General features: G+C 29.4%; 1 protein-coding gene and 2 non-coding genes across 3 annotated transcripts; all 3 read right to left on the bottom strand.

Moving 5' to 3' along the window:
- Positions 1 to 43: 43 nt before the first annotated feature.
- LOC124937140 lies at positions 44 to 125 on the bottom strand. The gene has a single exon (XR_007099251.1). It is a non-coding gene; the product is annotated as a small nucleolar RNA SNORD25 (small nucleolar RNA).
- Positions 126 to 1268: 1143 nt separating this feature from the next.
- Positions 1269 to 1350, bottom strand: LOC124937135. The gene has a single exon (XR_007099246.1). It is a non-coding gene; the product is annotated as a small nucleolar RNA SNORD25 (small nucleolar RNA).
- An 11113-nt stretch (positions 1351 to 12463) lies between these two features.
- On the bottom strand, positions 12464 to 14409 carry LOC124935890 (cell division cycle 20.2, cofactor of APC complex-like). Its single transcript, XM_047476323.1, has 4 exons — positions 14257 to 14409; positions 13865 to 14155; positions 12894 to 13745; positions 12464 to 12803 (listed from the first exon to the last, which is right to left on the bottom strand). The coding sequence occupies exons 1-4, from the start codon at positions 14314 to 14316 to the stop codon at positions 12648 to 12650; spliced, it is 1359 nt and encodes a 452-aa protein (XP_047332279.1). The 5' UTR covers positions 14317 to 14409; the 3' UTR covers positions 12464 to 12647.
- Between the last annotated feature and the right edge of the window lie 10983 nt (positions 14410 to 25392).

Raw genomic sequence — 25392 nt, 5'->3', positions numbered from 1 at the left:
GAAGCAACAATCTAAAGAATATCAATCAATGAAACACATTCAACGGATCTCAGTCCCTTAGATGAGTATGTATTGCGATCATTGCCGCATATCATTACAGGTCTGTTTGTCTCATCACCGTTCCAAAACAAGATACAGAAGAAATTGTAGTTGCCCAACTGTTCTCCATTGAATGTAAGCAAATGGAGGAGATATGGAAAGAAAGAACAACACATATTCATATAGCTTCAAGGGAACGAATCGATCGAGAACTGATACAATCTCGCCGATCAGATAGAGAAGCTTAACTATAAACACGAAAAGCTAGATCCGATAGAATGAAAGAGAAATGACTATAAACACAAAGAGGTAGAGATCAGATACAAGGAAACATCTGACTTGTGAAACAAACAAAATAAGTTACATGATTGTAAAACTAACAAAATACAAACTTAGAATTAACATAACAATACTATATATGTTTATTAGACTATTGATTAAAGTCATAAAATTTGACATAAAATATCCTTAAATCAGTAAACAATTATAAAAAATGATCATACATAGAATTTTGATAAACTCAGTAAAGAATTCTCACCCAAAACACAACATGATAATACCGAAAAATATGCCATCTTTACATCATCTTTTTAAATTCAAACAACTTTTCAGATCTCTTAAAAAAGAAACACTCAAAGACAGCTTCTTTCCAATACCTGTATACAACATTCATAAGCTTCTTCAATTCTTCCATGGAGACAAATGACAGTACCCTCTTTCCAATATAAAATCCCAAATTCACAAACCCATATGATAGAATTTCCAACCTGGTATAAGATGATCATAATGGTGAAAAAGACACTAAAAATCGAAAAAAAAAACATGGAAAAAGTAAAATGTAGTTCGCCAACGTCCTGCTCATCTTTTCAAGTTAAAAAAAAACATTTCCATCATCTTAAACACAGAATCACCTCATTACGACATTTAAAAACTTTTTTCAATTCTTCCATGAGGACAATACCATATTTCCAAATATAATATATAATCCCAAATCCTCAAACCCATGTGATATAATTTCCAACCTAATAGTATAAGATGATCATAATGATAAAAAAAGACACTGCGAATCAAAAAGAAACATGAAAGAAGTAAAAATTAGTTCAATTACAGTTGTGAAACAAAAAATTTAGGGTGTTAAGCTCAAAATGTTCAACCAACTGAATCAACAATCTAAAGAATATCAATAAATGAAACACAAAATCAATAATGAAAAACAGGGCTAAAAGCAACGGAACTCAGTCCCTTAGATGTTTATGTGTTGCGATCATTGCCGCAAATCATTACAGGTCTGATTGGCTCATCACCGTTCCAAAACTAGATATAGAAGAAAGTGTAGTTGCCCAACTGTTCTTTCTCCATTGAATTGAATGTAAACAAATGGAGGAGATATGGTAAGAAAGAACAACACAGATTGATATAGCTTCAAGGGAACGAATCGATCGAGAACTGAAGAAATCTCGCCGATCAGATAGAGAAGCTTAACTATAATAAACACAAAGAGAAAGAAGTATTGAATCTGTATGGATTAGTTGCAGACTTATATAGTAGAGGAAGCACGGGGCGGCAAACAAACCCTAATTTACACCCGAACCGGACTCAAATGCAAGGTTTTGAAAACCCGGTTATCAACCCGGTTTTTTGAGCGAATTTCGGTTCAACCGGATTTTAATTATTTTTAAAAAATAAATAAATTTAGATATATTAATATATAAAGGGTATATATATAATCAATATATAAAAATAATTAAATAAATATTAATTAAATTAAATATTTTGTCGATTAAATTAATATAACATTATATATTTATAATTTAAAATATCAAAAATTAAAACAATATATTAATGATAATATCAGGTAAGTGAGTCAGAGTCTCAGGGTGGGACTCTGTTGACAATCTAAAAGTTAAAATTTGATCTCATCTGGTTTTGGATAAATAATTCGTTTTACCTTTAAATTTAAGGTATGCCAAAACCTATGATTGCGCGGTCTAGATGAAGGAGCAGATCCAAAATAACCATATGATCGCGGTCGGATGAAGGAGCAGATCCAAAATAACCAGAAGAAAGAAAAGATAAGAATACTGTATTATCCCCAGACCTTTTGAACCGGAAATTTTCGGTTCCGTTTTTCGGTAGAATCGTACGGTCGGACCGGATTGTGACAGGTTTGTAAGGTTGACGTATTAGAGTTAAAAACCGGACCGTTCCTTAAACCGTTTCGCGGTCGGACCGGTTGAACTGCTGGTCGGACCGCGTATTTTAAAACATTGCTCAAATGTAATCTACCTTTATTTTCGGTTTATACCCATTCAGCATAAACCGACCCAACTTCTCATATTTTTACAAGTATAGGTGAATACCAAATATCAATATTTTTTTATCAATGGTAATTAACTTTTTAAAATAAAAAAAAAAAGATAAACTCAAAAAATATATATATATATATATATATATATATATATATATATCAGTGAAATCAAGTCCACGAATTCGACGTGGCCTGCCAGGTTGTCTTCACGTCCCCAAAACGCTCATTTCGGGTCCTAAAAATGCTCATTTTGGGTCCCGAAAATGCTCATTTTGGGTCCCGAAAATACTTATTTTGGATCCCGAAATAGTCTTTACAGGACATTTTTAATTTTCTCCTTCCTACTCACGTGCGTTTTTTGATCTGAAATAATCGTTTCTGGATAATTTTTAAATTTTTTTTCCTACCCACGTGACAATGGCATTCCACGCTAATTCTTGAATTTACTTTTTAATGATTTTTTCGTTAAGTTTATCATTTTTTCTTAAAAGGAAATACATATTTACCACGCTTATGAAAATATAGTGAATATAATATTAGGGTTTATAATTTTTAGTGCAGTATTTTTCTCTCGTCATCCCAAATCTTTCTGTTATATTAATTTTGTAAGGGATTAAATTTAAGAATATATTTTTAATATAAAAAATATTAATAATAATAGTTAATTAGTAATTGGATTATATATATGCATATAAAATTTCAAATATTAATTTAATATAAGATTTTATAAATTGTGTTTCTCTCATTTATACAGAAAATAGAATAATTGTCCATCTTTCTATACTTCCATTATTTTAACTTGGGAAAAATATGGAATCCCTCAATAACATTCTTCATAATGTATTAGCTATATTAATTAGTACTTGTTTGTTTATCATTCTTATATTTTAAATATTCATGAAGTATTTCTTTCTCAAATTGATTTTTCAAAAATTGACAATTTTTTCATTTAATTTATAAGCAAAATTGATAAAAGTTTATATCATAACAATACAAGTCATTTCTAGAGTTGTAAGTGCCTTTAAATTTTTGTATATACATTTTCAGCGTATCAGAAAATATATATATTTTTTTTTATAAAAAAATGTTATGACGAAGACTTGAAACAATAATTTTATAGAAATATGTGTTCTTGTGTTATATCACTAAGCTAAATTAATCTTTACGAGTACTTATAGTTAATTTACACAATTATTTTCAAATTGGGCTGTGTTAGAAGGTTTTCAAAGTTATATGGTTGGATTTTGTCACTTAATTACATTATGATCATGACCACAATAACAAACTCTCTTATACCTTGGTAAGGTTTTATTTGTGAAAGTATATTGTCGAAATGTGAATTCAAATAAATCACGTTTCAAGTTAGACACGTTACAAGAAAAATATTTACACATTCTTAATTATCTAAATTTGAGTGTAGACATACCCAAATATCAATATTTCCTTTGTTTTCTTATTTAGACAAAGGCGATAAAATCAATATTGAAAAAGTATTATAAAGAGCCGAAGAAATCAAGTATTTTTCCGATACATTTAGGGAATAGTTTATTGAGGAGCCTTAAGCAAGATCATTTTGTGAGCAATGATGGAAAAATAGTCTATGATCCCCTTATCTATGGATTCTCGGAACCAAACAAAGATGAAAAATAATAATTATATTTTGGTTTCACAACTTTATAACAAACAATGTTAATTGATGGAAAAGTAAAGTTGAATGAATCAAATTATTTGATGTAATATGATGGCCTTGGTACTATAATGTATGTCCATATTCTACAAGATATGGAAAAAGTAATGTTCCTCTAGTATATCACATTCAAAGAGAAATAAGTTCAATTAATTAGTCAATGATTCAATTTAAGTACATTTCACAAAACTTTAAGGAATTATGGGATGAAGTAACTCTATCAAGGTTAGTGTCCTCATAAGCAAACCTAATAATGGAGATCATTTGAAGGATGAAGGAACAAGAGGAACTTCAATGGAAGGAGATATTACTTATCTGCACATTTATTTTTTTATATGAAGAACACTTTTTATGTCATTACTTTAAAAACCGATAATCCTTAGAAAATTTATGCCAACCAACTTTCGAAAATTCACAATTGAAGTTTTGTCCTACTTTCATTAGCTAGTATTCGACAAAATACAATTATCCTAAAACTATAGTAAAACAAAAAAAGAATTATGTTATAACGTGTAAGTGTTCGTGTAAGAAAAAGGATAGCTAAAACAATCGAGTAGTGTCTGTTGGAATTATTTCCAATATTTGGGTACATATATAATTTAATAATTGTATATTAGTTGTTATCATAATAAAGATTAAAGCCCAAATAAAGTGATCTATTAAAGTATAAAGGTTATGGGCTTATTTGGACATCTATAATAAATATGGGGACATATTTGTGTAGAAGCAGAAATATCATTCATTATTTCGTTGATGGACCGAATAATAAATGGGTATATTAGGGCTAGGTCCCCAACCCATATAGATAGCCAGCCTATTTGTTTCTCTCATCGAACAATAATGATTTAGTTCATCTCTCAAGAACTCTCAAGAAGGCTATCGATATAGGGGGGTTGGAAGACTTAAACCACACCCACATCAAACATTCCGATCCAGGTCCAGATCCAGAACGAGAAGATCCACATTCAGATTCAGGTCCAGATCCAAGAACAAGAAGAAGAGAATAACGAATAACGGCTTAATGAACCGTTCTTCATTAAAGATCCAGGTACGTTTCCGCAATTACAGTTTATCTCGATTTATTGACATAGAGAATTAAGAATATAGATTTAAGGATTAAAGATCTAGACTAAAGATTCTAACAAGTGGTATCAGAGCCTCTCTATGTCGATCTATTGAGATTTAAGTTTATAAGAATTTTTAAGAATATGATTAGACATTTTTTTTGTTCTTGATCTAATTTGGCTAGAACGGATAATGATAGAATGAATTAATGAATAGTAACAACAATATTTGATGTATATATTAATCTAAAATTTTGGATTAGATTAAAATAAAGAAAAGACATCAAGTATCTAAATAATTTTAGATATTCAGATTAATATATTTTGTTTAAAGAATTATGATTAAAGAATGGTTCATATTCTCTAATTAGATATAATAAAGAAGTTAAAATAAAGAACTGATCATATGTTATAAAGAAAGATATCAAATATTGAAAAGGATTTGTTAAAGAATATTTGTTAAAGCATGAGGAAGATGAACAGTTTAGAAAGTTCTTTATTAAATTATATGTTATAGTAAAGAATTAAAGACTCGACATCTAAACGATTTTTCAGAAATCATAAAGAATAAACGGTTTTAGAATCATAAAGAATAAAGAAGATGGAAAAGTTTTATTTCAAGAATTGGATTTAATTATTAATTTGAAAATAATAATTCAAATTAATAACCTGAATTTAAGTCATAAAGAAAGAAATATATGGTAAAGAAGTTGAATTTTTTTTTAAAGAATTGGTCAAATTAATATCTATTTATTATTAATTAGATAATTAAAGAGATATTAATAAATATATTATATATATTTCGGTTATATATATATATATTTTGAGTACGAATTAATTAAGGAAATTTGAATTTTAAAATAATAACTTATTATCATTCTAATTATATAAGTATGTAAGGAATTAAGGAATTCAGTTTTGGAATAATATTATATTTATTATAATTAATTTAAGGAATTAAAATAATAATAATAATATATATAAGGAATTAAGGAATTCAGGATAATAATTAATTATTATAATTAATTTAAGGAATTAAAATAATAATAATAATATATATAAGGAATTAAGGAATTAAAATAATAATAATAATATATATAAGGAATTAAGGAATTAAAATAATAATAATTATATAATTATATAAAGAATTAAAGAATTCAGTTTTAGAATAATAATTAATTATTATACTTATTATAATTAATTTAAGAAATTAAAATAATGATAATATTATTTTAATTAGTTAAAGATTGAATAAATATTTAAAACTTTATATAATTAAGAATAAAGTAAAATATATAATGGAATTCTAGAATTTTAAAACTTTAATATATATCTATGATATAGGTTATGATTTGAAAATTAAGTAAAGAAAAATAGTTACTTATCATGTTTATAATCTTTTATAAATATTGATTACATTAAGTTTGTAATATATTTAATGAATTAGTATAAAAACGGATGTATCATCCATTTAATTTATGACTTAATTAATGTATGGAATATATTCAGAAATTAAGAAAAAGTCAATTTATATAAATATATTCAGAAATTAAGAAAAGACAAGAATAAAGAGATTATTATTTTATTAATAATAATAATTTACAATTAAAGATTAAATAAATATCAATAACTTATTTATCAAGAATTAAGTTATTTATTCAGAATTAAGGAAATCAATTAACCTAATAATTGATAAATTTTGAGTAATCTGTGTAATTGATTATTTAATTATTTATTATATTTGGATGAATAATCAATCATGTGTTGATTGATATTAAGAAATAATTGAGTGATTAGTAAAATCACAATTATTTGTTTTGTGTAACACATATGGAATTTATGCAATTTTGATACATAAAACAACATTCGGATTTTCGGTGTTAATAACACATTCAAAATTTGGTACAATTTTAGGCCCACTTAAATTTGTAATTATGCGGTTGTTAATCGGCCCAAAGGAAGGTTAATAATTGGTCGGATTGCAAATTTAAATAATGTACAAATTATTAATTTATAGAACATATTTGTTTTATAAGATTAAGACGGTTGTGTTTGTAACTATGCGATTATTAATCGGACAAAAGGAAGTTTAATAATTGGTCGAGTTACACACTTAAAGTATGTACATAAGTTATTAATTTATTAAATCAATTAATTGAAGCAACATCCTACCAAAGTAGGCTCTCTTGTGAAGGTTAATATGTTTTATAAATTAAGAAGGTAGTGTGTATGTATTTCATGCGGTTATTTAATCGGCCCAAAGGAAGATAAATAATTGGTCAGAATAACATTATGCACATGTGGTAATAAATATGTAACAATTATTCGGTGGACCATGTGAATAATTGGAATATCCAAAGATAACCAATTATTTAACAGGACTTATTGTTAATATTTGATTACTACAAAAGAGTACTGTTTACAAGTTAATATTTAATGTCCAAAGACTAAATATTAATGTTGCGTTTGGTATCTTATGATGAGACGTACCATTATTTTGAATTTATGTGATTATTAAAATTTTGTGAGTATGGTTGTTCATTTGTTTTGTTATCTAATCAAGTTAACACTTCTGCTTATACGGATTATTTTTTTTGTCAACATCTTAAGTTCATTTTATATGATATAATTTTTAAGACATATTTAGAATTTGTTGTATTTTTAAGAATTATATCTAAAATGGTTAAAATTGATAAGGGTATTATTAGAATAAAGATTTCATAAATAATATATGTTTTATTTTGTTTCAAAAGTAATGCATTAAAGTCAGAGTTACAATAATGTATTCTCATGCATCTAATTTGGATTTTCTTATTTACACTTAAGTTAATTGATGTGAATTGTAGTTGTCTAAAGGGAGACATAGTCTCTATATGAACTCACATCAATTGTGTGTAAGAAAAATAAAAGATTGAAACAGAAATAACATAAATAGCGTTCACTTAGCAAATACCTTAATACATAATAAAGAAATGAAGTTGTAAGAATTGCAGATATTGCACCTAAAAGAAAATTACTAAAGAAAGTGGTGCATAAAAGAATACATATTATAGTTTGTTTTGTTTGTTCTAAGAGTAATTTAACTTCAGTACTCATACACATTTAATGGTAACTTCAGTATTACTAAAGTAAATGTGTTGATGTACTGTTGAGTTAATTGTCAAAAGTCAATTGATGGTGAAAGAAACATCGGCGTGGGCATTGACAATTCATATTAAAGATGAAGAAATAAAGAATTACTTTAGATACTTTTTTTTTTATTTGGAAACAAACATTTATGGAATATCTTCATGTAATTGATTCATTTGGAAGGAAGAGTTAAGAATTACAACTTATATATGGAATAAAGATTCAACTAAAACAACTAGTAAATTCTTTTGGGGTTGTCCAGTTAAGGTCAGGCCTTATAGGTCTAAAGAAAATAAACTAGACTAAAGAATTTCTAGATGTTAATTATTGGATATTTTGAAAGATCTAGAGATAAATTTAGTCTCATAAGTACTTCAAGATTAGCCTTGAAAATAAATATATATACATAATACTCCTTAAACAAGAGTTTGATGTATGCTCTAGATTATATGAATCAAGAAATTAAGAATATTTATGATGTTGGACAAATACTTGAAGGATCCTGGTTTGGATCATTAAGAAAGCAACCAAACAACTAATGTGATATTTTAAGAACAAAACATTGCATACTCATATAGTGAAATCGAATCGGATAGAGATCATTTAGTATATTGATTCAAATTTTGTTGGATACTAAAACAGTCGAAAATTCGTGCCACATCATTTTAATTTAAAGAATTAATTTTTGGAAGAGTGTTAAGTAGACACTCGAATTATTTCAAGTTGATGGCAGAATTTATTAGGTGTTTTGTGGCATCCAATTAAAGAATCTGACTGCAAAATTTTGTCACGAGGTTGCAAATTATGAATGATATAGAAAGACCACTAAAGTTATTACGTGACAATAATTTGCAGTTCTTTTACTTTAATAGTAATATGAGTTTGACTAAGTCAAACTATTTGGAAAATAAAGAATTCAAAATGTTTATTTATCTATTGAGCATATTTGGACAAACTCTAAAATTACGGATCCGTTCTCTAAATATTTGCTATCCGAGGTCTTTCATGAACATATTGTTCATATGGATATTACATATTTAGATGATATACAGTTTTAGTGGGAGTTTGTATTGTGATGCTTGTATAAATACAATTTGGAATTTATGTGCACATTAAAGAATTAGTTTCTAAAGAAATTAAAGATTTAGTTTTTAAAGAAAATCAAGATTTTAAAGTTATTCAGATTGATCTCTATAAGGAATAAAGGAGGACCAGTTGGTATTAGACATGTTAAAGATCACACTACATGTTAATCCACACTACACACCCATGTTTAATCTATGTCATTTGATTGTATTGACATATGTGACTATTGAGGGTTTAGTTACGAATTAATGTAACAAAAACCGCTTTAATCCTATGTTGTTATAATGATAACAATATTTTGAGCTCTTAAGGTTATAATATATAATTCAAGGAAATATTATATGACCCAAGTGGGAGATTGTTGGAATTATTTCCAATATTTGGGTACATATATAATTTAATAATTGTATATTAGTTGTTATCATAATAAAGATTAAAGCCCAAATAAAGTGATCTATTAAAGTATAAAGGTTATGGGCTTATTTGGACATCTATAATAAATATGGGGACATATTTGTGTAAAAGCAGAAATACCATTCATTATTTCGTTGATGGGCCGAATAATAAATGGGTATATTAGGGCTAGGTCCCCAACCCATATAGATAGCCAGCCTATTTGTTTCTCTCATCGAACAATAATGATTTAGTTCATCTCTCAAGAACTCTCAAGAAGGCTATCGATATAGGGTTGGAAGACTTAAACCCCACCCACATCAAACATTCCGATCCAGGTCCAGATCCAGAACGAGAAGATCCACATTCAGATTCAGGTCCAGATCCAAGAACAAGAAGAAGAGAATAACGAATAACGGCTTAATGAACCGTTCTTCATTAAAGATCCAGGTACGTTTCCGCAATTACAGTTTATCTCGATTTATTGACATAGAGAATTACGAATATAGATTTAAAGATTAAAGATCTAGACTAAAGATTCTAACAGTGTCTACATGTTTGACCTCGAGATCAGTAGATTTGCATCTTCGTTTATAAAATTGGACGAAGCCATCGAATTGGGTCTCGCACAACCCCAATTCTGCACTTGGAACAACATAGTCATCCTTAGGAAATACCTGGAGTGCATTAGCTGCCATCCATTTTATAAACATGAATTAATTCATTTTCTTTAGAATTCATTAAGAGAAAATAAAATGAGAGACAAAATGACATACAAGGAAGAAGATTCATATTCCATTATTCTACTATCTTAACTCGGTTAGTTTCCAAATGCATATCATTACTTTCAGAGGCTATGTTACATACTGTTATCTCTTAAGAAAAATATATTATAAAACAATTATTTATAAAATCTTATTGATAAATTTATGGAATTAAACATGGTATTCGAGAAGAACCTGAGAAAAAGAATAATTGTATTTGTAGCAACGACTTCTCATACGTGATAGTGCCTTCAAAATCTAAAAAGGTGTGATTCAAGAATATTAATTTTTCATGCTTTGTCATTTCAGAAAACTCAAATGCTTTTTTCCAAGTGTTCAGTACACTTTAAATTGCCAGCAGAATACCTAATTTTATTAACATCTGAAAGCCAATAATAAGAAAATAATATAGTCAAAGTCTATCATAAAAATTAAAAACATTAATAAGAACTATGCTTATACATATTAGTAATAAACTAAAGATAACCATTGGGGTTAGAACAATAAAGATTGTACTGCTATTATAATTTTAAATATAAACACGTTAATTTCTTTTTAAAAAAATTAACATTCATAATAAAAAAAATTACATTTTCAATCTCATTAACCAAAATAAGTATATTCCTGATCTGCGATACTCAAATATTGTGGCTACAAGTGGCATTTCAACAACATTTTCTCCATGAATCCTTAAAACATAAACAAAAATTTAGAAACATGACTCCTGTAAAAAAAAAACATTTAAGCAATTGGTTAAATAGAAGGTTATTGAAGTGAGATACCTAACGTTAGCCACCGAAACTAACTCATCGTTTTTCTCTAAAATTAAATTACAATGAAGAATCCTTCAAATTCAAACGATTCAATTTAGATCTGCATAATATCAAACACTTAGAATATGCATATTGATCAGAAGAGACAATATAATTATAATAAGAGACATAAATAAGTAAAAAGATGTTTAACTTTCGTCAAAACATGACATCTTCAACAAGATTTCTTTGAGTTTCAGGATTTTTGACATGCTTAAAACACTCGTGCATCACATTAAGAGCAAAATTAAGCTTGCAGTAACTTTGAGCTTCTTTATCATGATCACTAGAATAAACACCTTTCTATAATGTTCATGTTAAATTTTCAACCACAGAAATACGTTTTCCGAAATGTGACCTAAGTCCCAAAAATATCTGCAATTGCAAAATTATCGCTATTCAACATTTCAAGCATACATTACTCCATCTATGCCTTTTTTGTGATTGATACCACTCTTATAACTTTGACTTCTTTGCAAAATAACATCACTAAATTTATGAAAAAGTCAAACAAAGTTATTTCGAATAGTATTTTTGACAAAAATAAAACATAATACATACCTCTTCACATCTTTTGCTTCAAAAACAACTTTCCATGGGGACATTTCCAGGATTTGTATGGGCCCTTTCCTTCAAACACTCCATATGATCTAAAAAACACAAATTAGCTTCTAAGTCACTTGTAAGAATATAGAATGACAAATAATTCTAAGTTTTCTCTGCATATTTATGTGTATAAATACATAAGAAATAGTCCCCTGGTATGGTTAAGTATCATACACTTATGTTGGCACTGGCTACAATGGAGAAAATTATCATTTTCCACTTCCTTAGCATCTTCTGAAAATTTGATTCTCCCACGAGATCCACACAAATATGATGGTCAAAACCAGTCGCCATCAGGAAAAACATAAATCAATGAAAAGTTTTGAAACCAGAAGATTAGATAATATTTATAAATTTTGACCATCTATTTTAAATTTTCTATAAATATTTTAATTAACTATTATAATAAATATGATAATTAAAATTTGAAGTAAACCCTAATCAAGCTTCAAAAAGAAATCCCAAAACAGATTAAAAAACTCCCAACAATTCAAATGAAGAACTTGCTGGAGAAAAACAGTGAGCAAGTTTTGGAGAGAAAAACCAGTAATGGGATTAATTTTATTAATGAATTATATACAAAAATAAATCCCAAAAAAGATTAAAAAACTCCCCTCTATCCTAAATTCTCTCTTTCCAGGGTGTTATTTGAATACAATTTCATAACTCTATATACATCTATGTATCCATTGATTCATTCAATTGCCATCGAGCTAGTGGCTGGCTGGTCTTTTATCTGTCTGTCATCATCTAAAACTTTTAACGAATTCTGTTTGAGCTTGCAAATGGCTCAGGGTTAGCCTTTGCTGCCATTGATTTTGTTGCAACTTCAGAAGCAGAAGGTGTCCCAAATGCCTTCCAGAATCTCAATGTTTCATCTCCTGCAGCAGTTGCAATTGTGTTTCCATCTGGGCTCTGTCAAATATCAAATATCAAATACCATCCAATCAGTCCATCAATCATCAATTAAGCTATCAACGAAAAAAGAAAAGAAAAGAGACTTACTTGAGTCATGTAAAGGACTCTTGAAGTATGCCCATTCAGTTCTGCAACCTTCACCATTGAAGGATACTTCCACAATGTCAATTGATTCTGGCTAAACCCATGTGAGCTCAACAACTCCCGTTCATTCTTGTTCCAAACAAGACCACAAACTTGCGAACCAGTGTTATAGGAGTTCAACTGAGCCCCGGTGTGGGTATTCCAGAATTTGATGCACCCATCTCCCCCACCACCACCCGAAGCTAGCAAGTTGCTCTGAAACGGGCACCAAGCAAGCGCCTTTACAGCAGCAGTGTGGTCTTCAAGCCTGTGAAGCCACTGGGTAGGGGAACTGGAAGAAGCCGTGGATCTATCCCAGATGTGAATCAGATTATCGTTTCCACCGCTTGCCAACTGCTGCCCGGAGGCAGACCACTTGAGCCCGCAAACTTCTTGGGTGTGTCCTATGAATTCCTCCACAATATGCTGCCTTATTCTTACGTCGTTGTTTATGATTTTTCCATCCATACCCCCAGTGGTTAGTATGTGATTGTTCCAGTCAAGAGAACCAACTCGGGAGCAGTGTCCTCCACTTAAGGTCCTTAACTGTCTGTTTGAAGCGGAATCCCAAAGCTGGACATGGGAATCGTTCAAGCCCAGAGCAATATGGCGACCATCAGGAGCCCACTTGACGCTGGTCACTGGGCCACATTCATCATCGACAGTGACAAGCTCAGAGGTTGATCCGTCGGTTGCATCCCAGAGATAGACTGTGGAACCAAGGGCAATGGCAAGAACATTGGCGCTGCCCCAGTCAAGCAAATTCAGATAGAAATCATCAACCATGTCTGGAGCATCAAGTGTTCTTTCAGATGTCTACAAAATTCAAATCAAAGCAAATCAAAGCAAAACAATTAGAAAGAAACATTGATGAAGATGAAGATGATGTCTGGAGCATCAAGTGTTCTTTCAGAAGTCAAACAAATGATACGTACCTGAGGAAAGTGACGGCGAGGCTTTGAAGATTTAGAAGTATTGTTAAGAGATGAAGAAGAAGAGGAAGTCAAGTGCGAAGGAATGGCCTCAATGGGAGTGGGAGGCTTGTTCTTGAAAGCGAGAATGCGGGTTCTGTTCATGTTGAATGCCTCCGCCAATACCTTTCTGTATGCTTCTTTAGCGGGGGAGTTGTCTGCCTGATTAACCTTACCAGCTTTATTCATACCTGTGAGCATGGAATGCGCATAGTCGAAGTCTGTAGCCGATCGATTCGGTATGAACCTGTCCAACTGTTTGGTGTTCATTAAGAAATGGATTAAATAATCTAATCTAATCTAATCTAATCAAAAGGGATCGTAATCAATCGAAAAAGAATGTTAGGGTATGTTACGTTTTCTCTTTCATTTTTTCTCTGAAGAAATTGTGAATTGATAATTCTGCCTGAATCCATTTGGAAAGAAAGAAAGAGCCTGCAAAATAAACAAGAAAAGAGAGTCCTGCAGAAAGAATACAAAGGAAACTCGAAGCAGATAAAGAAGATTATTATGTATAAAGAAACTAAACACAAAGAAATTGAAAATCTTAAGCTTTCGCGGACTTAGAGAGCACAATAAGAAAGAGAACAGAAGAGAGAAAGAGAAGAGATCAATTTGTGAATAAATGAAAGAATGCAGAAGTTTATATACGCGTCGTTGTGAAATTAGGGTTTTTGTTATGGAAGAGATGCAACGGCTAGTAGCCGGATCTCTCTCCCCCTATGTCTTATGTCTGAAGTCAAAATAAAATAACCGTTGAACATTTTATATATAAATTCTTAAAATTATGAATTACTCTTTTCTATTATAAAAAAATTAATTATTATTATTATTTCAAATAAAAAATTATGTATACAAAATTAAAATGTAAGTAATATATAAATACAAAAAAAATTTAAATTTTAAATAATTTGATAAATTTATAAAAAAAAATGTTAGTATAGAAAATTTAACAATTATATAATTTTTTCACGATAACTTGAGTTTTGTAAATTATTTTAAATAATTAAAATTAAAATAATTAAAATTAAAGTAAGAGATTAAATAATTAATTGAATTAATTATTGTAATAATTAAATTCAATTAATTAATATAATAACAAAAAAAATAAAAATAATTTGAGATAAACATTTTATTTATATTATCTCAAATAAATTTTAAATAATTAAAGAAATTAAAATAAATAATTTAGGATAAATGTTATATCCTAAACAAATTATTTATTAAAAATATAATAAATTAAATAAAAAAGACAAATTAAATGTCATATTTATTAAAAATATTTTGTATCAAAATTGTTTGAGTTGAGTAGGACATCATCCCGATCAAATGATGCATCGAGATGATTTATAAATGATCTTTGGAACTAGGCGAAGTTTCCCATGCCCTTGGATAAAAGGATCAAAGCCCAAATCGAAAACATTAATTCCTTGCACCCGATCGAGGAATCTCACACTCAACCTAGAATTCCTGGCCCATGACCGAGAGCCTCCCGCACTTGACCGAGAGCCTCTCGCACCTCGACCAAGTGCCTCCCACACCTCGACCGAAAGCCTCTTACACCCGACCGAGAGCCTCCCACACCTCGACCGAGAGTCTCCCACGCGCACCTCGATTGAAAGCCCCGTACCCGACTGATAACCTCCCACGCCTCGACTGAGGGATCTCAACCCATGACCGAGGAAAACAACACCCAGGACCGTAAGGACCGGTCCTAGGCCCTTTTGGTTGAGATTTTAAAATTATTTTTTTAAATTTTGAACCCTAAACCATTTTCTCAAAATCTGAAATAAATGGAAAGCAATTTCAAAATTATAATTTGATTATTTTGAATCTAAAATATTATTTCAATTTGATCAAAATTAATTATTTTTATAATTAATTTCAAAATATGAGGACATTTTTCTATAAATCTTATAAAATAATGTTTTATTAAAAAAACATTTCGACAAACAAATCGATGTAAAAATTTCTCGAACCTCAAACTTTTCTGAGATAAAGATTTTCCTAAGAGTTACAGTAATGTTAAATGATGAAGTAGATTAAAAAGAAGTGTAACAGTAACAAATATTTTAATTGATATGATTTGTATGAATTTTTCGAGATATATATATATATATATATATATCGGAAAATTCATATGCGGTCCAAATGAAAGATAACTTTTAATAATTCTTTATTTAAAAATAAATAACTACAAATTCAATTGATTTATTTACTAAGAAAGAAGAGAGAGTCATGTTTACAGTTATATTGAAAAAATGTAATTTCGAATGGAATGAGGTAGCGACAAAAGGCCATTATTGACCTAAAAGAGTAATAATGAGGCCACCAGTACTCAAGTTGTCAAATTACGAGAAAGAATTCGTCATTGAGACAGATGCAAGTAAAATAGGGTGGGGCCGTTTTAATATAGCAAGGACATCCTATTGCATTCATTAGTAAATGATTAGGGCCAAAACTTCAAGCTTCATCAACATATGATCGAGAGATGTTGGCAGTGTTACATGCGATTAAAAAATGGAGGAGTTACTTACAGTTTAAGCTAGGGCTGCAAATGAGCCGAGCCGAGCTCAAGCTTGTTAGAGCTCGAGCTCGACTCGATTAAGTATTTATTAGCTCGACTCGAACTCGAGCTCGAACGAGCTTATAAATTTGAGCTCGAGTTCGACTCGACTATATTACCTACAAGCTCGGCTCCACTCGAAAGCTTGAACAAAAATTTAATTTTTCAAGCTCGAACTCGATTCGAGCTCGAACCAAATTTATTTATAAAATTAAAATATCAAACTTTCATACATATTAATAATTTAAAACATAATATTTCAAAATTAAAATATGAAACAGTCATAACTATTCAAAATTCTAAAACATGATAATCCAAAACATTAAATCATCATTACTTATCAAAATTCTAAAACATAAAATTCAAAAATTAAAGTATAAAACTAAAAAATTTGTTTGAACATTCAATTTATTAATCTTTTTAACTCATGTTCATCAATCATAGCACACATACACCTACCTGCATTTAATAATATGAAATGTTTAATTTTAAAAATAACTAATATAAAAAATAAATGTTAAAACAAATAACTAAAATTTAACTTACTTTAAGAGGTAAATATCGGCAACAAAATTTCTTGATGTCTTCTCTTTCTGAAAAAGTGAAAAATTAATTAAATAGGTGATAAAATTCAGTATATAACATAAGAATTTAATAATGAAAAATTACTTAGTCTTTTTTTTCATTCCATTTATATGTCGAAGCCAATCACCCCCACAAAGTAGAGTTTGCACTGTATTCGTAGATAATGATGAACGATAAGAATTAATGACTCTTGTCCCAGCACTAAATGTTTTTTCTGAAGCTATTAAGATTGCTAAAATATCAGCTGTTATCTTAGATAATATTGGATATTGCATTATAAGAATCTAACTTATAACAACAATTTATTATTATTTTTATATATATTATATTATATATTATTAATTATATATATCTTTTTTTTTCTCTCTATAATATATATAATAAATATATTAACTTTTTTTTTCTCTTTAAATATTATATATATTATACTTTTATTATATAAATTATATTAATATTTTTTTATCTCTTTCAATATTATATATAATAAACATTTATTATATATAATATATTAACTATTTTTATACGTAATATATTATAATATACAAATTATTATATCTATAACATTTATTTTTATTATATATAATATATTAATATACTTCTTTTTTATCTCTTTTCAATATTAATAATATTAAATATAATATACTTTTATTATAAATAAAATATTAACCATTTTTATTTCTTTTTATACCAAACTAATTATTGTATCTTAATATTATTTTTAGTATATATAATATATTAATCCCTTTTTATCTTTTTCAATATTATATATAATATTAAACTTATTTTTTTAGCATCTTTTTTTTTATAAAGACAATCAGTGTTATTTTATATATTCATCTAACATATAGTTATAAAATAATCGAAGTCTAAGTTTATCTTAATACATGAAAAAAAAAAATATAAGCATAAATTTGTTTTAATATATGAAAAAAAGATGAACAAGACTTATCTTACCTCTGAGTTAATAGTTTTTTCCTTTCTTTGTTGCTGAATTTCCTTAAGGTCAAAAAAATCAAAGTTAAATAAAAAGCAAAAACAATAGTTATCATATAAGTGAAAATAAATTTAATTACTTGTAAGCGTCTTCTGAGAAAAAAATGAATAGATGAAGAGTGAAAAATATTTGAAGACTAAAGAATAAGAGAATAAGAAATGATGTAGAATGAATGAAGAAAAGATTAAGAGTGAAAGAACTGTGAAGAGTGAGCAAAATGGTGAAGATGGAAGAGAAAATAAAGGAAGAATGAAAGAAGAGGCGATTAATGAAGAAGATTAGGTTAGATGAGAATGAAAGAAGAGGAGATTAGATAAAGAAAATTAGGTTAGATGAGAATGAAAGAAGAGACAATTAGATGAAGAAGATTAGGTTAGATGAGAATGAAAGAAGAGACGATTAGATGAAAAAGATTAGGTTAGATGAAGAGTCACAGATATGTTAAGACTTAGGGTTTTACTTGTGGATTGTGGGCCTTCATATTGGTTTTGAAGAGAAATAGAGGGAAACAATATATTATTTGAGTTTTAATAAATAAAAATATATATTATATATTCAGGCTCGAAAAAGCTCGACAAGCCATCGAGCAAGCCCTATATGAACTCGAGCTCGACTCGAATTTTAAACGAGCCGGCTCGAGCTCGGTCAAAGTCAAGCTCAAGCCGAGCTTTGACCGAGCGGCTCGCGAGTGGCTCACGAGTAGCTTGACTCATTTGCAGCCCTAGTTTAAGCCATTCGTGATTAAAACTGATCACGAATCACTTAAACATCTATTGGAGAAGAAAATTAAACACCCGAGTCAGGAGAAGTGGTTATACAAATTGGTGGGATTCGATTTTTCAGTACAAAGAAGGGTAAAGAGAATGTGGCAACAAATGCATTATCGAGACTTTCAGAAGAGGGAACTTGCTCTACAATATCAGATTTTTCAACAGTTATAATGAAAAAAATTGAAAAATCATGGATTCAAGATTTGAATTTAAAGAAGATCACAACCTTGGGGACAGATCCATCAAGGGTAAAAGGGTTTTCCTTCATCAAAGAGCGTTTGGTGGTGGGTTGTGATAGAGATTTGAGAACTTATGTTATTTCAACAATGCATAATTTAGCAGTAGGGAAATTCAGGAGTGATTGTCACATATCAGAAACTGTGTCAAGCGTATTTTTGGAGGGGAATGGAATGAGATGTTAGAGAATTTATGAGAAACTATGTGATTTGCCGACAACATAAACGTGCGAATCAATGGTATAAAGGGTTGCTGCAAGCTTTGGCTATTCTACATCAATTTGGAGTGATATTTCCATGGATTTCATTAAAGGTTTTCCTAAAGCCAATGGTTATTCTGTTGTTTTTGTAGTGGTGACAGACTCTCCAAGATGACTCATTTTATTGGGTTGAAACATCCATTTTATGCTAATGATATTGTTAAAGTGTGATCATATATTTCGTTTACATGGAATGCCCATAACCATTGTAAGTGACAAGGACAAAATCTTTGTGAGTACTTTTCAGGGTTTTTGGTATTCTTTCACTCCTCTTAGAGTTTATGGTATTCTTTTTACTCCATTTCGGATTTCTAATATCCGTTTACTCAATAGGGCTTAAGGTAACCTTCTACGCTAATTTAGTTTTGGGTTAACCTTTAATCTTGCAAAGATTTTTTGATCTTATATTTTATCATGAGATATATGTTGTTCTCTTCTGTTTAATTAACATTGTTTACGTTAATCAATTTTTGACAGTTTTTGAAAAGTTAAGATTTTTCATAATTGACAATTTCTACGTCAATCAATTCTGAACGGTTTTTTTAGTCAAGATTTTTTTCTAATTGGTGCTTTCTACGTCAATCAATTTTTGACATTGTTTTATAAGTCAAGATTTTCCTAATTAACGATTGTTACGTCAATCAATTCTCGATGATATTTGATTATCAAGATATTTCATAATTGACGATTGTTTTGTCAATTAAATTTTGACAGTTTTAGTTTTGTCAAAATATTTCCTAATTGACGATCGTTTTATCAATTAAATCTTGATGGTTTTAGTTTTGTCAAGATATTTCATAATTGTCAATTGTTGTGTCAACCAAATCTTGATTATTTTGAGTTTGACAAAATATTTTCTAATCGACGATTGTTGTGTCAACCAAATCTTGATGATTTTAGTTTGTCAAGATATTTCATAATTGATGTTTTTTTGTGGCAATCAAATCTTGAAGATTTTAGTTTATCAAGATATTTCCTAATCGCCGATTATTGTGTCAATCAAATCTTGATAATTTTAGTTTGTCAAAATATTTTCCAATTGACGATTGTTGTGTCAATCAAATCTTGATTATTTTAGTTTGTCAAAATATTTCCTAATTGACGATTGTTGTGTCCATTAAATCTTGATAATTTTAGTCGTCAAAATATTTATAAATTGACGATTGTTGTGTCAATCAAATCTTGATGATTTTTTAATGAGTTAAGATTCATTTCTTAACGCTTTTCACGTTAATTTATTTATTTTCTCATATTTATAGATCAAATGTTCAAATTGACTTCCTTGACGTCAATCATTGGCCGTTCTTCAGAGGTCAATATTTCTTTTTTTATTATTCAATTGATTTCCTTTCTTGATTGTTTATTCAAGTCAAGATTCACGTAATGACAACTTTGTACTATCAATGATAATTGATGAAATAATGCTCCTATATGTGTTTTCCCCTCGCTTCTATTGAAAGTGTTTTATTTAAAATAGTGATGCAATTTCTTACAAAATGCCCTGTGTACAGGGTTTCATCATCGCTTCTTATTTCAGTTTTATTTTGAAAGTTAGAATAAAATATTGACCCATCTAACAAGTTTTGATTTAGTTATCAGAACATTTATGATTCAAAACATTTTCAGAGTTACGTCTTGAATACCAATTTTTTGGATCATCTTAAACATGTGAAGCATTTGAGTTGGTTTTTGAATTATTAAGACAACAACGGTTAGTTTTGAAGTATTCAAAATGTGCTTTTGCTTGTCGAGAGATTGAATATTTGGGACATGTGATTTCACAAGAAGGGGTGATTGTGGGAATGTTTAAAATCACAACAATGACATCGTGGCCACAACCGAGTAATCTGAAACAATTGAGGGGATTTTTTGGACTCAAAGGTTAGTAGGTTCATAAAAAATTATGGATCGCAACAACTACATCGTGGCCACAACCGAGTTATCTGAAACAATTTAGGGGGTTTTTAGGACTCAAAGGTTATTATAGAAGGTTCATAAAAAATTTTGGATCCATTGTGATCACATTGACAGTTCTGTATAAAAAATATAAGTTTTAATGGAATGAGAAAACGACAAAGGCCTTTATTGACTTAAAAGGAGTAATGATGAGGCCACCAGTACTCATGCTGCCAAATTTCGAGAAAGAATTCGTCATTGTGACAGATGCAAGTAAAATATGGATGGAGCCGTTTTAATATAGCAGGGACATCCTATTGCATTCATCAGTAAATGATTAGGGTCAAGACTTCAAGCTTCATCAACATATGATCGAGAGATCTTGGCAGTGTTACATGCGATTAAGAAATGGATGAGTTACTTACAATTTATGCAATTCGTGATTAAAACTGATCACGAATCGCTTAAACATCTATTGGAACAGAAAATTAAACATCCGAGTTATGAGAAGTGGTTATACAAATTGGTGGGATTCAATTTTTTAGTACAGTATAAGAGAAGGGTAAAGAGAATGTGGAATCATATGTATTATTGAGACTTTTAGAAGAGGGATCTTGCTCTGCAATATCAGAATTTTCAACCGTTATGATGAATTTTTTTTGTAAATCATGGATTTAAGATTTGAATTTAAAGAAGATTATTTCAACCTTGGGGAAAGATCCGTCAGGGGTAAAAGGGTTTTCCTTCATCAAAGAGCGTTTGGTGGTGGGTTGTGATAGAGATTTGAGAACTTATGTTATTTCAACAATGCATAATTTTTTTGGGAAAAACAATGCATAATTTAGTAGTAGGGGAATTCAGGAGTGATGGTCACATATCAGAAACAGCGTCAAGCGTATTTTTGGAGGGGAATGGAACACGATGTTAGAGAATTTGTGAAAAACTATGTGATTTGTCGACAACAGAAATGTGCGAATCAATGGTACAAAGGGTTGCTGCAATCTTTTGCTATTTTTACATCAATTTGGAGTGACATTTCCATGGATTTCATTAAAGATTTGTCTAAAGCCAATGGTTATTCTGTTATTTTTGTAGTGGTGACAAACTCTCCAAATGTCTCATTTTATTGCGTTGAAACACCCATGTTCTACTAATGATATTGCTAAAGTGTGATCATATATTTCGTTTACATGGAAATCCATTAACCATTGTAAGTGACAAGGACAAAATCTTTGTGAGTATTTTTTAGGGTTTTGGTATTTTTCACTCCTCTTGGAGTTTATGGTATCCTTTTTACTCCATTTCGAATTTTTTTGATGTCCGTTTACTCAATAAGGCTTAAATGTAACCTTCTACGCTAATTGAGTTTTGGGTTAACCTTTAATCTTGAAAAGATTTTGATCTTATATTTTATCATTAGATATATGTTGTTCTCTTCTTTAATTAACGTTGTTTACGTTAATCGATTTTTGACAGTTTTTAAAATGTTAAGATTTTTCATAATTGACAATTTCTACGTCAATCAAATTTTAACGGGTTTTTAGTCAAGAATTTTTTCTAATTGGTGCTTTCTACGTCAATCACTTTTTGACATTTTTTTATAAGTCAAGATTTTCCTAATTAACGATTGTTATGTCAATCAATTTCCGATGATCTTTGATTATCAAGATATTTCATAATTGACGATTGTTTTGTCAATTAAATTTTGATGGTTTTGATTTTGTCAAGATATTTCATAATTGACAACCGTTTTATCAATCAAATCTTAATGGTTTTAGTATTGTCAAGATATTTCCTAATTGTCAATTGTTGTGTCAATAAAACCTTGATGATTTTAGTTTGTTAAGATATTTCATAATCGACGATTGTTGTGTCAACCAAATCTTGATGATTTTAGTTTGTCAAGATATTTCATAATTGACATTTTTTTGTGGCAATCAAATCTTGATAATTTTAGTTTATCAAGATATTTCTTAATTGATTATTGTTGTGTCAATCAAATCTTGATGATTTTAGTTTGTCAAAATATTTCCTAATCGACGATTGTTGTGTCAATCAAATCTTGATGATTTTAGTTTGTCAAGATATTTCCTAATTGACGATTGTTGTGTCCATCAAATCTTGATAATTTTAGTTGTCAAAATATTTCTGAATTAACGACTGTTGTGTCAATAAAATCTTGATGATTTTAGTTTGTCAAGATATTTCCTAATTGACGATTGTTGTGTCCATCAAATCTTAATAATTTTAGTTGTATAAATATTTCTGAATTGACGACTGCTGTGTCAATCAAATCTTGATGATTTTTTTAATGAGTTAAGATTCATTTCTTAACACTTTTCATGTTAATTTATTCATTGTCTCATATTTATAGATCAAATGTTCAAATTGACTTCCTTGACGTCAATCATTGGCCGTTCATCAGAGATCTATATTTATTTTTTTATTATTCCGTTGATTTCCTTTCTTGACTGTTTCTTCAAGTCAATATTCTCGTAATGACAACTTTGTACTATCAATGATAGTTGATGAAATCATGCCCCTATATTTGTTTTTCTCTCGCTTTTATTGAAAGTGTTTTATTTAAAATAGCGATGTATTTTTTTACAAAATGCCCCGTGTACAGTGTTTTGTCATCGCTTCTTATTTCAGTTTTATTTTGAAAAATATAATAAAATATTGACCCATCTAACAGGTTTTGATTAAGTTATTAGAACTTTTATGATTCAAAACATTTTAAGAGTTAAGTCTTGAATACCAATTTTTGGATCATCTTGAACATGTGAAGTATTTGAGGCTGGTTTTTGAATTATTAAGACAACAACGATTAGTTTTGAAGTATTCAAAAGGTGCTTTTATTTTTCGAGAGATTGACTATTTGGGCCATGTGATTTCACAAGAAAGGGTGGCTGTGAAAAAGTTTAAAATCGCAACAATTGAATCGTGGCCACAACCGAGTAATCTGAAACAATTGAGTGGTTTTTTGTGACTCACAGGTTATTATAGAAGGTTCATACAAAATTATGGATCGCAGCAACTACATCGTGGCCACAACCGAGTAATCTGAAACAATTTAGGGGGTTATTAGGACTCAAAGGTTATTACAGAAGGTTCATAAAAAATTATGGATCCATTGTGGTCCCATTGACAATTATGTTGAAAAAATGTAAGTTTGAATGGAATGAGGCAGTGACAAAGGCCTTTATTGACCTAAAAGGAGTAATGATGAGGCCACCGATACTCAAGATGCCAAATTTCGAGAAAGAATTCGTCATTGAGACAGATGCAAGTAAAATAGGGTGGGGTTGTTTTAATACAGCAGGGACAACCTATTGTATTCATCAGTAAATTATTAGGGCCAAGACTTCAGGCTTCATCAACATATGAACGAGAGATGTTGGCAGTGTTAAATGCGATTAAGAAATGGAGGAGTTACTTACAGTTTAAACCATTCGTGATTAAAACTGATCACGAATCGCTTAAACATCTATTGGAGTAGAAAATTAAACACCCAAGTCAAGAGAAGTGGTTATACAAATTGGTGGGATTCAATTTTTCAGTACAATATAAGAAGGGTAAAGAGAATGTGGCAGCAAATGCATTATCGAGACTTTCAGAAAAAGGGATCTTTCTCTGCAATATCAGAATTTTTAACAGTTATAATGAAAAAAATTGAAAAATCATGGAATCAAGTTTTGTATTTAAAGAAGATCATTTCAACCTTGGGGACAGATCCGTCAGGGGTAAAAGGGTTTTCCTTCATCAAAGAGCATTTGGTGGTGGATTGTGATAGAGAATTGAGAACTTATGTTATTTCAACAATGCATAATTTAGCAGTAGGGAATTCAGGAGTGATGGTCACATATTAGAAACTACGTCAAACGTATTTTTGGAGGGAAATGGAACGAGATGTTAGAGAATTTGTGAGAAATGGTGTGATTAGTCAAGATTTTTTCTAATTGGCGCTTTCTACGTCAATCACTTTTTGACATTGTTTTATAAGTCAAGATTTTCCTAACTAACGATTGTTACGTCAATCAATTCTCGATGATCTTTGATTATCAAGATATTTCATAATTGATGATTGTTTTGTCAATTAAATTTTGACGGTTTTAGTTTTGTCAAGATATTTCATAATTGACGATCGTTTTGTCAATCAAATCTCGATTGGAATCTCTTAAAAAA

This window comes from Impatiens glandulifera, chromosome 4 (genome assembly GCF_907164915.1).
Source record: "Impatiens glandulifera chromosome 4, dImpGla2.1, whole genome shotgun sequence".
Lineage (NCBI taxonomy): Eukaryota > Viridiplantae > Streptophyta > Magnoliopsida > Ericales > Balsaminaceae > Impatiens > Impatiens glandulifera.
Note: the sequence above shows the minus strand (reverse complement) of the source record. Positions and strands in the feature narration are given on the sequence as shown.

Coding starts and splice junctions, on each gene's coding strand:
- LOC124935890 (XM_047476323.1), bottom strand. CDS start 14,316: ATGGATTCAGGCAGAATTATCAATTCACAATTTCTTCAGAGAAAAAAT. Junction 13,746..13,864: donor CTCGCCGTCACTTTCCTCAG/GTACGTATCATT, acceptor TGAATTTTGTAG/ACATCTGAAAGAACACTTGA. Junction 12,804..12,893: donor GAGTCCTTTACATGACTCAA/GTAAGTCTCTTT, acceptor GATATTTGACAG/AGCCCAGATGGAAACACAAT.